General features: G+C 41.5%; 1 protein-coding gene across 2 annotated transcripts in view; it reads right to left on the bottom strand.

Moving 5' to 3' along the window:
• Nucleotides 1–2,138: 2,138 nt before the first annotated feature.
• Nucleotides 2,139–13,708, bottom strand: part of LOC310794155 (CD48 antigen-like) — a 46,571-nt gene continuing 35,001 nt past the window's right edge. For both annotated transcript variants that reach the window (XM_083656063.1, XM_083656065.1), the window contains exon 6: nt 2,139–2,281. In XM_083656063.1, the coding sequence (XP_083512189.1) occupies nt 2,159–2,281 (123 nt within the window). In that variant the 3' untranslated portion in view covers nt 2,139–2,158. The remainder of the gene's footprint in view (nt 2,282–13,708) is intronic.

The raw sequence follows: 13,708 nt of genomic DNA, 5'->3' as shown, positions 1-13,708 counted from the left end.
CTTCTGTCAGTAAGGTAGGTGTTAAACCAGTTTAGTATGGTTCCAGAGAGTCCAATGCTATTTAGTCTGTTTAGAAGAATTTTGTGGTCGATAGTATTGAGATGTTTTGATTATCTGTGCTCACTCTGTGGTCATTAATTACTTTTGTAAGTGCTGCCTCAGTATGAAATTCTATAACATTTCACTCAAAAATGAACTACAAATACTGCATCGCGGTTGTATGCCTCTGCCATCAAGTGAGCAGTCTCCATGTCTGTCCAGACTCATACATTGATTGATTATAGCCGTATAATAGAAGAGTTCCGACATCTCCATTCACTCCAATGGACCAGTTTTTTTCCAGGAAGTAGAAAGTGGAACTCTTGAGTAAAAAAGCAGCACTGTCGAGTTGCAGCAAAATAGACAGTTTGTGTTGTACTTTGAAAGGGTTTTTCATCCCTTGAATCAAATTGTACATAATGGGCTCTATTCTCCCACAGGCCATCGGCGCTATTACGGGCCTTAACCGCAAAAAAAACGTGCCTTGCGCCTGTTTCGGCAAGATAGCAATAGGCTTTAGGCTGCCAAATGCGCTTTAGGCCGAATGGGCGTGGCGCAGTCCCAAAGTGGGCGTGTCGGCGCTAAATACCAGCCTAGTGATATCTTGGGACCTGGCGTACATTTAGCGCTTTGCGCTTTTGAAAAGCAGGCCTATTCTGTGCCTTCACTGCCTCTTCTCTGTCACCCTTCTCTCTCTCTCTCTCTCTGAGTTCCCAGCATGCATTGTGTTTCTCCATTTCGCTACTAAATAGCAACCAAATGAGCCAAAATAGATATAAAAGGTAGTTCTAAATTAATGTGTAATGGTAACACAGCCTGCCATTGTCAACATTTCAATATTGGACCAAATAAAACATCGAAATGAAAACACCACCCTATGTGAAACATATATGTCCTCCTGGGCCTATATATACCCCTTGTCGAGTTAACGTGATTTAGAGAAGTAACAGCGGAATGCGCTTCGGAACGCGCTTCTAATGGCATCTGCTATACTGATGTCCCTCCAATAACTTGGCCCTATTTCACATTTAGTTTTACAATAAAAACACATTTATGCAATGACTTGACATAATGTAGGCTATATTTATGTGCATCATCCTTCCTGCAGCAGGCGAGAGAAAATGATATCTTTCTGGACAAACTTTCACCAATCTAATAGGCTATATTTTTCTAGCTGATGCATAGAACATTATTTTCACTTTGATATTGCTATAGTGTAGCGTATTTACATGCTTGCAGTATTTAAACTGCAGTTAGATTGGTTTGAGAAGCATCATAATATGGAATAATAGCCGATATATGGAGACAGACGGGATGAAGGGAGGTGGGGGGGGGGGGATCAGAGGCTTGGGTTTCATCTGGTTTTGCGGGACCAGTGGAATTGGAGCTAAAAAGGCAAGCGTGCCATTCGTTTATTGCACTTATCCAATGAGCATGACAGTGCATAATTTTACGCCTAAAAGGCGTGGTTGTAATGCTTTGGGCTGCATCTAGCGCCAGCACGACGATATCAAGTGCGCCTGTCCACGCCCACTGCTTTGATCTGCGCCTGCCGCTCGGCCTAGAAACTGCGCCGATGCAACGATAGGGCCCTATCAGCTTTATTTCAGCATGCAAAAGTAGCGCGAGACCCATTCCTGGCTGTTCATTGGCTAATGAGTCTCGCATATTGGTCCTCCGCTGATGCCACTCTCTCTCTAGAGGACACTATGCCTAGCTAATGGTCCCTTTTATCTAACTCCACCCCCTTCCTTGATGGATGCGGCCACAGTGACCTTGAACTTTGACCTTTGTCCACCAAAATCTAACGTTGACCTTTGTCCACCAAAATCTAACCAGTTCATCCTTGAGTCTCTAAGTAGATGTTTGAGCCTAATTTGAAGAAATTCCCTCCTGGGAGATGACGTTAACGAGCAGGAAACAGGCTATCATGAGATCATCAAGGCATTCCTGAGATATCATGTCAACGAGTATGAAAATAGTGGTCGTGAGGTTACCGTGACCTTGAACTTTGACCTTTGACCACCAAAATCTATTAAAAACAGAAAATAAGAAAAACGTATACAGCATAAATGCATTTACTGTAGAATGTAATTTGAAAGGATTAGCACATTTGCTCTCAAACATTAACAGTGTCTGTATCAGTCAGCGGCAGCGCCATACGATGGAGCTCCAGGTTGTCATAGATTGTCATCAGATTGGAGCGGTCTACAGCTGGAGAGGAGTCTGGTACATTTCCTGCCTGAAGGAAAAATAGAAGCAGGGAGGAAAGGCATGAGTCAATAATAGGAGAAAAGAAGAGAGACGAGTGGGGGGGGGGGGGGGGGGATATGTGATTTCCTTTAGGAGATGTAACAATGGTTATGTATTGTAACCCTACTTATATGATCACCAGTGCAGTATAGTGACCACTATTGCATTTTCAGTTCCAAGGAAGAGGATTACACACTGAATTCTGTATGCACGTCAGCCAATGAGGCCTCTTGCTGGCCAGAGTGCATAAAATGGCAGCTCCAACGTCAGCAGCTCATTCTGGTCAGTGTCAGCGACCTGGGAGCCGCAGGTGTCTGGCCATTAGGCTCCACTGGTGATCATATAACTAGGGTTGCAAACAATACATAACCATCATTAGGAATTATTTCTCACCAGCGCCGAACAATACACCCCTGCTGCGACAAGGGGTCAACAAGGCCTTTTGAAATATGAACAATGAACACAGATCCTGCAGACCAGAACGTCAGCCTGGATGAAACCATCTGGATCTGTGAACTCACATTCTGTTTGGTTCTGTGGATCCGTCTGGACTCCGAGCTGTGCACAGTCATTTCAGTGGGTGGACGTAGCCGGTCCTTCAGCCAATCAGGGTTGGATCCAGTCAAAACCAAATCCACTCGCAAAAACGTCTTTTCCGCCGAGAAACTCCACTGTTGCATACTCCTGTTCTTGTTTAATTGTTGTTATTGAGTTGATTTCTGCAATAACTGCACTTATGGCTGTGTAAACTTGACGAACGTTAATGTTACTGCTCGATCCGGAGAGCCACAGAGGCAGCCCCTACTGTTTTTCCGGTGGCGTTCCTGATTGGCCGGTTACGAAGTCAACTACGAGGCAGGTCCCTGATTGGCCCGTCTGCGTTGTGAATTCTGAAAATGCCCGCCCCAGGGCAGAGGCAAGCCGGTCTCACAGAACAAAACACAAAGGTGAGTTCACGTGACCAGATGGTTTACCAGGCTACCAGAACATAGCCAGGCAGGCAAACAGTTGACATCTATTTAGGCAACTTTAGGATAGGATCAACTCAGCAAACATGGTTAATGACAGCTGTGGGTTAGTGAGACAAATCATAATAATTAACTATTCCCTAAGGTGTGTTTGTGTGCAGAATACCTGTTTGTTTCTCTCATCAGAGATAAGCACGTCAGTATAGAGAACGTCTGGCACTTCTATATAAGATAAAAAACAGTAAATGTTAGTGCAGCAAGTTACACTCACACACCACTAGCACAACGCTAATTACATGCCATACATTCCAACTCTTCGTGTTATCTTTAACCAGCAGGTTTAGAGTGCAGTAAATGGTTAACTGAAAAAATAGATTAACACATGTATGTGTGGGGAAGGAAGGGGGGGGGGGGGGGGCCTTAAGTGCTTTATTTAATCTGGACTGCAAAATCAGGAAGTTCTGTGTTTACGTCAGCTTTTTGTGAGCTGTTTGAGTTCATGTGAACACTTATCTGATGTGGGAAGTAACAACTCTCCCCAGATCCAGGGCTGGACTGGCCATCTGGCATACAGGGCATTTGCCCGGTGGGCCGACATGCCCTGTGGGCCGGTCAGGCAAAAAAGAAAGAAAAAAGGGTGAAATAATTGTCTGATCGGCCCATAAAACAGGTAGATTTAGTGTTTTTAGGTAGTGACATGGTTGGTTGGAACGCGAAGATGGGTGGTGTCGTGTGTGTGGTCGATTGTGGTGGGCTGGTCTGGGGGCCAAAATGCCAGGGCCGATTTTTTTTGTCCCAGTCCAGCCCTGCCCAGATCAAGCAGTGAGGCAGAACTCAGCCTGGGGAAGTGTCAAGTTCTGTTGTCTGATGCTTTCTCCACACTATGACTTACACATACACATACACATACACATACACACACACATACACATACACATACACATACACATACACATACACATACACATACACATACACATACACATACATGTACACAACTAGAGGGCACTCGGTAGAGTGCATACCGTGTGGTGTTATCTGAATCCGTTTGGAACTCAGGTGCCTTTTTATGATTGGCTACCTCCATTGCCATGCCTCCTTTTGGCCAGTGGGCATGGAAAGTTCATCACTTCATCCTTGGCCCATTCTGCAAAGTTAGCACTGGTGCATCTTGGGCTAATCGAATCACTGTAACTGCCTTCTCTATCAAAATGAATTGACAATTGGTCCTTGAATATTTTGTAGAACAATTACACCAGTAAATATATAAATACCTGCCTTGTGATTGTCTGTCCCTCTTTCTCCTCTTTCTCTCAAGATATATTCCAGTGATGAAAATGGCAATGACACTTGGAATCACGACCCCCAGCATTGGGAATAACCAGCGTTCTCTGTTATTCTCACCTGTCAGAAAGATTTACAATGAGCATCAACAAAATACACTGAAACATTATGCCATAAGCTTTGAGAATATAAGAGTTTAGTTAAAAAGCAGTGATGTGATTTGCTTTATTACCTGTCTCTATTGTAGTCTGGTCTGTATTGTTGTCCTCACTGCATAATGCCTTGACGTTGACTGGAAGAGTCTTTTGGTCATCAGCAGGGTTGGCAGCCACACAGCTATAAGAAGAGTTGAAGTCTTGCTTGTCTACAGTGAGAGACAGAGAGGGAGCAGTGCTGGTCTGGTTCAGTGTCTCCTCTCCTTTGATCCAGGACAGAGTGGTCTCATGAGGCTTCTCCACAGAACACAGCAAGGTGCAGCTGTCAGCGCTCACTCTGGATCTGATCACACCAGGCCACGGTGCAGCTTCTGGAGGGATTTCATTCACATTCAAAACAAAGAGTTAAAGGAATAGTTCACACAAAAATTAATGTTCAGTCAACTCATTATAATGTTGACATTTGAAACTCTGGTGAAGTTTGTTAGTTCATAACCCAACCCTGGAGCTCCCAAGCACAACTTCGTATCGGTGTTCTCTAAAAAAACAACTGAAGTCGTTAGGCACCGATCTTTAGAGTTCCGAAAAGAGCAGAAAAAAGATAAAATAAATAAAATAAAATTACAGCTCTGATCTCTGTGACTTTGGTTATGCTGCAAGAGCTGTAGAGTCATTTTATGGATATATCTGTTGTTTTTGGAACTCCAAGGTCCCGAACAACTTTTTCTTCCTGCTACACATCTGCAATTTATAAACTCGTTTTTTTTGGGTACTGACTTTTTCCTGTATCGCCATCCAGCACACATACGGCACTGAGGTTCTGGAAGATGAACCAAGTCTTTGAACCACATTTCTAACAATCGCATCTGCAATTTAGCAGTGATCTGACAGTGAGGTTTGAACTGAAGTAAAATAACCAAGAGAACATTTTCTGTGACTTAAGGCCCAATCATACTCTACATTAGAGACAGAGACGGACAGAGCCTTCTGTCTGTACTGTCTGCGTTCATTTCATGCATATTTCTGTCCGTCATCTGAAAGCTTACGGATATGTATGAAACCCAGCATAAGAACCACACACACACTCACACATTCTCTACTGGCCACTGGTGAATGTATTGCTTAACATGAAAATTGAGTATAAATGAGCCCTTAGACTGGTTCAAAGTACATTTATGAAAAAATATGGGATTTAATATAAACCGGTAAAAACACACAATTACAGAATTAATTCACAATAGTGCAATTTGGTAAAAAAATCTAACCAAACCCTTGCAACTTCTGCCTACAGTAGGCTATCATGGAGAAGCATATGACCGCCTGTCAAGGATAAAATAATAATTCCAGGACTGTATGTATGTACTGTAGGTATGTCTGTATGTATGCCTGTCCATCGCGTATCATGAGAATCGTTAGTTGGATCGACTTCAAACTTGGGGAGTGCGCTTAGGGGGACCTGATGGAGTGCAGTGGGGGGGGGGGGGAGGCACCACCAGGGGGGGGGGGGGTGCGGAGAAGGGGAGGGAGGGGAATGGGCACTGCACTAGTAATAATAATAATGATGATGATAGGACAGTACGTTCCGCAGTTCTATTTATTTACTAGATATTGCTCAATAAAAAAGTGATCTGTGCAAAATGGCACTTTCATAGTGCTTAAGTTAGAGTGGAGGAATAACTTTAATTTGCACTGGCTGAACTTGGCTTGTGCAGACAAAGGTGCCATTGCCACAGATTTCTTTTTTTATCCCAGAAATTCTAAGAACTTTGTCCTGTAAGTTGCCAGCAGTAGCATGTGACTTACCATACACAGAGAGTTGACATGATGTAGAACCACCTCCTCTAGGATTAATTGCATAAATCCCTGAGTCACTTGGCTGTAGTCCTGTGATTGTAAAGAGTCCAGTGTTGCTGTCCCAGAGAAGTCTGTCCCTGTAACTTTCCTCCCATATCTCCAATATTCCCGAGCTACTCACTATAGCAATAGTAATAGGGTTTTGTTCATTTTTAGTATATAAAAGTGATCCCTTTCCCTTCATAGGGTCAGGTAGAGTGATAGCTCCTCCCACAGTGCATGTCAGGTTCTTCTTGACTTTCTGTGTCACAGCTGAGGTCATTACTGTGAAAATAATGAGTGATACAACAATCAGATCAAAGCCAATGATGAGAAGCTATGGAATCAAGAGAGCAACATGACACAATTTAAGACAGATACAGCTTAATATGATCATTTTCATGACATTTTTCTCTTCATTAGAGCACTTCAGCCAAAGTCAAAAGCCACAAACCAAGAAACCTGTATATTATATATTGTATATTATATTGAGATGTACAACCTGGACATTGTCAATGAATGGTAGAAATCATATAACTTCATAAGAAGTTTATTAAGCTTGAGAAAATATGGCAGAACATTTTACAGTCTTGCTTTCTTGTTTTTTCTGTTTTATCCTATGTGTTTTTTCTCAGTTGAATTGTACATTGATAACGCATAATAGATTTGAGGGTGTGGCTAACTCTTCTCACTTATTTCTAGAAACTGTCTCTGTTAGCCTTTTGGTTATTTTATTTATTGTCTGTACTGGTACTGATTACTGTTGTCATACTGTCTGTCAACTTTTGTTACTGTAACTTCTGTCTGGATGCTGCTTGAACAGGTCGCACTTGAAAATGAGATCCAGGTCTCAAGGTGATTCACCTGTATAATTAAAGGGGAAAAAAATGCTTTCTCAAACCACTCTTAGTGCAGACACACAGCTACGGGTACTCACCCTACTAATAAAAAAAATCATCCCCAGGACATCCCCTCTGAATGTTCGCTAAATGTCATTGTGTGGAGTTCCCTAAAGGTTCCCAGGATGTTATTGTGGGACATTCGAAGAACGTACCAAGGACGTTAAAGGGAAATTTTTTGGAAAGTCTTATAGATGCCATTTCATCATTATTGACTTTTTAAGTCTCTAAGCAGCTTGTGAGGGGTCAAACTATAGAGCGTAGCTTTCTCATGCTTCTGAACCAATTGCAAGCATTTGTTTTGCACCAAAACCCTTCTTAAGAAAAGGCCACCCACTTTCCCGCTCGTCGTAAACGCATTTTTTGTATGAAAATAAATAGTAACATGTTGGAAATAATTGTTTCAATGGTTTGGCCTACAATGCTGCACAGTATGGTTTCTCGACTTTTTGGGTCGAGGAATTCAGAATTGATGTTATCTCCGCCAGGCGAAAGCCTCGATGAGATCATAATGTGTTCAGTCGTGTAGAAGGGCCGAATCAAGTCCAGGCACAACTTTCCTGGGTCCACTAGGATCCAGGTCTGTCATTTTGGACCCATGAATAAAAATAATAATTCATTTATTTTATATACCGCTTTTCAATGACCCAAAGCCGCTTACAGTAAGAGTCGACAGAAAAAAGATAAGAAACAAAATAGAAACAAGCAACAGGCAACAGATACAAGTAACGATAGCAAAAGTAGCCTAACCTGTCATTAATTGTGTTGCATAGTTGTTTCCTGTACTGTTGACAAAATGTGATATTGTAAGTCGCTTTGGACAAAAGCGTCTGCTAAATGACGTAATGTAATATAATGTAATATAATGTAATATAATGTAATGTAATGTAATGAACGAGCAACAGGCAACAGATTTGGCCTACAAAACAACAATTAAGATGTCTAGTCAAGGATATATGGAAAACAGAGGGGAGGGAGGGAGCGTGAGGGAGGGAGGGACAGGGGATAGAGGGAAGGAGAGATGGAGGTGGGGAGGGTGGAGGAGGTGGTTAAGGGTAGGGCAGGTTGTAAGCTAGGGAGAACAGGTAGGTCTTTAGTCGGAATTTGAAAATGGATTTAATGAAGACCTCTACCTCAGACACCACTGATGCAATTACAAAACTTGGAGAAATGACGCACGTCATTGCTGTATTCAAAATTACCCAAGGGGAATTAACTACTACAACCGAAAAGAAGGTGACATATTGTTACTGATTGGCTGAAGGGGAAATAACATAGGGAAATAACCATAGCCCCAGTCATTCCTGCTACAGCAGTTGTTTGAATAGTCATATTATATGCAAATCATTTTTCCCCCTTGTAAATCCTTAACAGCACATGAGCGGCTCCTTTGAAACATATGTTTTTTTTTAATTAATTCTCAATAAATTAAACATTCTTCTAAGAGCTTCTATTAAAATATCAGATTATACCAATGTAAAATATGCCTAAATAGTTTTCATTCACATTCTTCTCTTTATCTATCAAACCTTTTTGTAGTAGGCTAAGTTATTCAAAACGGGAATGTAGGCTAAATGGTAAATGGACTGAATTTATATAGCACTTTTTGCCAGTCTGACGCCCGTTCAAATGCTTTACACTGTAAAGCATTTGACATAGCCTACTGTAAAGTTTACAGTATGTCTACATTCATACACCAACGAGTCTGCAGCCCTGCAGGCGCCAACTGCTCATCAGGAGCAGGGGTTTAAAATACAACACAAATTCCTTTGAAAACAGACTCTAAAACTATAGCATAATTTATACTCTGACGTGTTAAAGTGGCCTTGCCGTGCTACGCCGTGGCTGGTGAGTTAAAGGATAGTAAAAAAATTTACCTAAAAAGATTATAATCCTCATCTGCTGTAACCCCATGGTCCATCAGGACTTGTATCCATGCTCCAGTTCAGTAAAGTTGGAAATATATTGACACATATACAGTATAATCTAAACAAAAGTTAGTGTTGAGCTGAATACTCAGATGATGAAATATTTGGGACGGATAATGTAGCTTACTTTTCATGAGCCAAAAATGTCACACCAAGAGCCTCCTCCCATTCACAGACAGCCTCGCCCCCCTCTCTCTCTCTCCCTCTGTCCCTCTCTCTCTAACAAACTTGTCAAACATAATGTAATCTCCTTGATAATTGTGTTTATCAATCTATTTCACTTTATCTACTGCTAAATCAACTACCAATGTTAATCTCTCATGTCAAATGGTCTCTCTCTCTCTGTCTCTCTCTCTCTCTCTCTTTGTCTCTCTCTGTCTCTCTCTCTCTAAGAGCATGGCCGTATCTAGCTATGAGAACGGGGAGGTCCGGACCTCCCCTAATATTTCAGAGAAAAAAATAAAAAAAGCTGCATGGAAAAGCACGAAAAACACGGGATCGCTTTTATTTTGAAACGAAAGGCAGGTCAGGCAGGAAGTAATCTGACGCCGCGTCCGCGGTAACTTGATTCCGAGAGAGCAGCAGCATGGTGGTGATGACTGTCTGTCTGCCTGGCGAGATAATTGAAGGTGAGCGAGCTGCGAGACAGTGAGCGAGTGAACGACAGATGAGGTGAGTGAGTGACACTGACAGATTTTTTAGCAACAACCAAGAAAGTTAGTGTCTAGTCTGTCTCTTAAGTAACGTTACCTGTGTGACACGTTGGGAAGCTACTGGCTAATCATGCATGATGCCAATTGCCAAGCGCTCGAAGTCAGGTATGCAGGTGGCAGGTGGCAGGTGGCAGAACCCTTCATTCCAAATTATTTTCAAGCATTATAATGTAATGTACCGGTAATCAATAATGTCTAATCCACCTCCTTGATACCCCCTACAGAAAATCAACAACAAGTCAGAAAGTGACAGAAGAGTGAATCAGAAAAATGCCCAAAAGAAAAAAACCTCTGCAGCAGAAAACATTAGATTCATTTGTTAAAAGAAAAACTGTGCCATGTGACAGTGAGGACAGAGAGGATGATCAATGACAATAAATACATGTTCTTGCCAGCCAACAGGTCCCTCTGTATGTTTTTTTATTATCGATGATGACTTTGTGTGTTGTGTACGGCTTGGGTTGTGTACCTGTGTTTGTAGGTGTCATTTTGATATGAATTTGGCTAAAACAGTTTGTGTTTGTTAGTTACAATTATGTTGACAGGAGAGCTGAGCAGGTGGTGACATGAAAGAGAATATACTGACATCACAACAGTATAATCCTAATGTTGATTTAGAATGATATATTCCTCTAAATATGGCTCAAAAAGGTTAAAAATATATATATATTTAAAATGATATATTACTCTAAATATGGCTAAAAAAGGGGGGAAAAAAACCTCAAACTTGCTGGACCTCCCCTATTTCGAAACCCTGGATACGGCCCTGTCTAAGAGGGAAAACAATGCCCACAGGTGTGTTATATCATCTGAGCCTGATTATGGGATGGGCCATTTTGTTTCAAAAAGGCAGGATAAACACAGGTGAGGGTTTCAATGTCCATGGACCAGCTCCAGGTTGTACAGTAGCCTACATCTCAATAACATCACCGTAGTCCTTCTTGGTTATGTGGCTTCTGACTTTGGCTGAACTGCTCTAATGCAGAGGGAGATCATGAAAATGATCAAATTGAGGAGTATCTGTCTTTAATGGCACAACCCTTACAGAAAAAACACATGTTAAATTTCACATGTGGTGAACATGTGGACACATGTGAAACCCATGGGAAGCGTGTGGTTTTTGGAACGTTTTCACGTGTGGAAAACATGTTATCACATGTTATAACATGTATATATTTATAATATATAAATATATTATAAAGTAACTGTACTTTTTTTTGCTACATGTCTGTAGTCTGTGTTTTCAATGTCTTATAATATTGTGTTTGGACCTATTTTAAAGGGAACCTTCTTAGCTTTCATTTAAAGGCCCAATCCATCAATACTCACTATTACTGACGCCGGTGGCCGTTAGTGTAACTGCAGGCAGCGTGTGAACGAGCTGACGCGCGGGCACCATACTCGCACGCGCACAAGCAGTTGCCTGGCAACAGCAGAGCTGTTCGTTGCTTTGTAACATTAACTCATAAAAGTCACTTGAAAACGGCAACCTGGACAATTTATCGGTCAGATCAGCCTCGAGATGCCCAGGAAGGATTCTGGATGAATGTTGTAACAAATGTATTATGATTACTATTATACTTGCCCCCATGCTTGACTAATAACTGTTTTGGTCATGGGTTTCATACACTGTCTGTAATAAAACATCTAAAAGGCAAACATCTTATCAGAAGGGGAACCCTGGGACAAAATATTATCAGATGGGGGTCCGTGGTCTAATTTAAGTCAGTTTAGGGGTCCTTGTGGTCCACAATATTTATAACAGCCGAGCTCCCGAGTACCTCAAAGACCACTTCCTGAGGAGCGGTGATGCTCATGTGCGACACACCCCAGCCAGCATTGCTGACCTGTGCCTGCCGAGGTTTAAAACCAACATGTTTAAATTTTCTGGTGCGGTGCATTAGAACAAGCTACCTTTACTTATAAAAAGTACCGGAAACCAGCATCTTTAAAAAAAAAAAGGTCAAAACCTGGCTTTCGGACAACTTAAATGCATAAGAATGGTAGCCTGCTACATTTTTGTTTTTCACTGTTATTGAAATCTGATGAATTCTTCATCTCCTGTTTAGTTGTCAGTTTTATTGTTTGAGTCGGCCAAGCCATTCAGATTTTCATCATCTTCGCTGCCATAAGATCAAGAACCACAATGGAAATAAGTCTGTGACTTTGTTGTGTCATCCTTGTCAGTTTTTAAAGCTATGATGTATTTATTGTACTGTTGCTTTGTCTATTGTCGAATAAAATAAAATAAAATCTTGATTCAAAAAACTTTGAGCATTGAAAGTCCCTGCAGACTGCGGTTGAGTTTGTTCTTCAGAACTTAACCTAAAATAAACACTGACATTTAACACATTTACACTCACATACACAGAGAGAGGTGTTAACCACAACCAAACAAAAAGCAGTTTAACTTTCCATCTGATGGCTTTCTGCAGCACGCATAGGGGGACTATGAGATGACGTACCCCTCGGCCAGATACAAAGATCTCCAGCACCCCTGTGACCACAACAGGAAATGTTTGCAACAAACACAGGCTCGTATGAGCCCATCACCTAAATCTCAAGTCTATTTACAGCTCAGAATGTACATAGTCACAGCATGTTAGAAAAACACTTAGGCTATCTGGCAATACTTTTTGACTACTCTTAAGTCACTTCACTTCTAACAAATGAATGACCTTATTGCATGTTGCTATGCTTTTTTTCTTTTCTTTTTTTAATTGCACTTATGGGAGAGAAAAGATTACAAAATTAAAATTACAAGTTGCAAACACATTTTCAGAGTTCTTTCCTCCCAGCGGCTGTCAGACTTTTTAATTCTGTACACTCCTGAGTGAAGAATGGTTTAAATTGCTGCTCTCATTTGGCTCAATTGGCTACTAAATGCACTTTTATCCAGCACTTTTGAATGTAATTTTAATGTAATTTTTTTTACTTTTGAATGCAATTTTTACTTGTGTAATTGTTATATTCTGTTTTTACTTTTGTTGACTATACGTGCTATTATGTTGCCGACTCTTTTTTAACCCTGTCCACTTGCTGCTGTAGCACTGTAATTTCCCCTTGTGGGACAAAAAAAAGATTATCTTATCTTATTATTCTAGGCCTAAAAAAATATATGTTTTATATATATATATATATATATATATATATATATATACAGTATATATATATAACTTAACCTACAGTACCCATCTGACCTGAACCACTACCGTCCCATCTCCAACCTCCCCTTCATCTCCAAAACTCTTGAGAGGGTGATTGCCGCCCAACTCCAGTCCCACCTCGACTCAAACAACCTCCACGAACCATTTCAATATGGTTTCCGCCCGAATCACAGCACTGAAACAGCCCTGGTAAAAATCACTAACGACTTCCTCCGTGCCCTGACTCTGGACTCCTCACCATCCTCATCCTCCTTGACCTCTCCGCTGCTTTCGATACCATCTCCCACCCACTACTTCTGGAGCACCTGGCGAACATTGGAATCACTGGTGTTGCACTTTCCTGGTTTGCATCCTACCTCACCGACAGACAACAGTTTGTCCAACTAGGGAACCACACGTCCGGGTGTTCTGCCGTTTGACCCAGGGGTCAGTATTGGGTCCACTCCTATTCATCACCTACCTCCTCCCC

The sequence above is a fragment of the Poromitra crassiceps genome, assembly GCF_964638095.1.
Source record: "Poromitra crassiceps genome assembly, chromosome: 19".
NCBI lineage: Eukaryota > Metazoa > Chordata > Actinopteri > Beryciformes > Melamphaidae > Poromitra > Poromitra crassiceps.
Note: the sequence above shows the minus strand (reverse complement) of the source record. Positions and strands in the feature narration are given on the sequence as shown.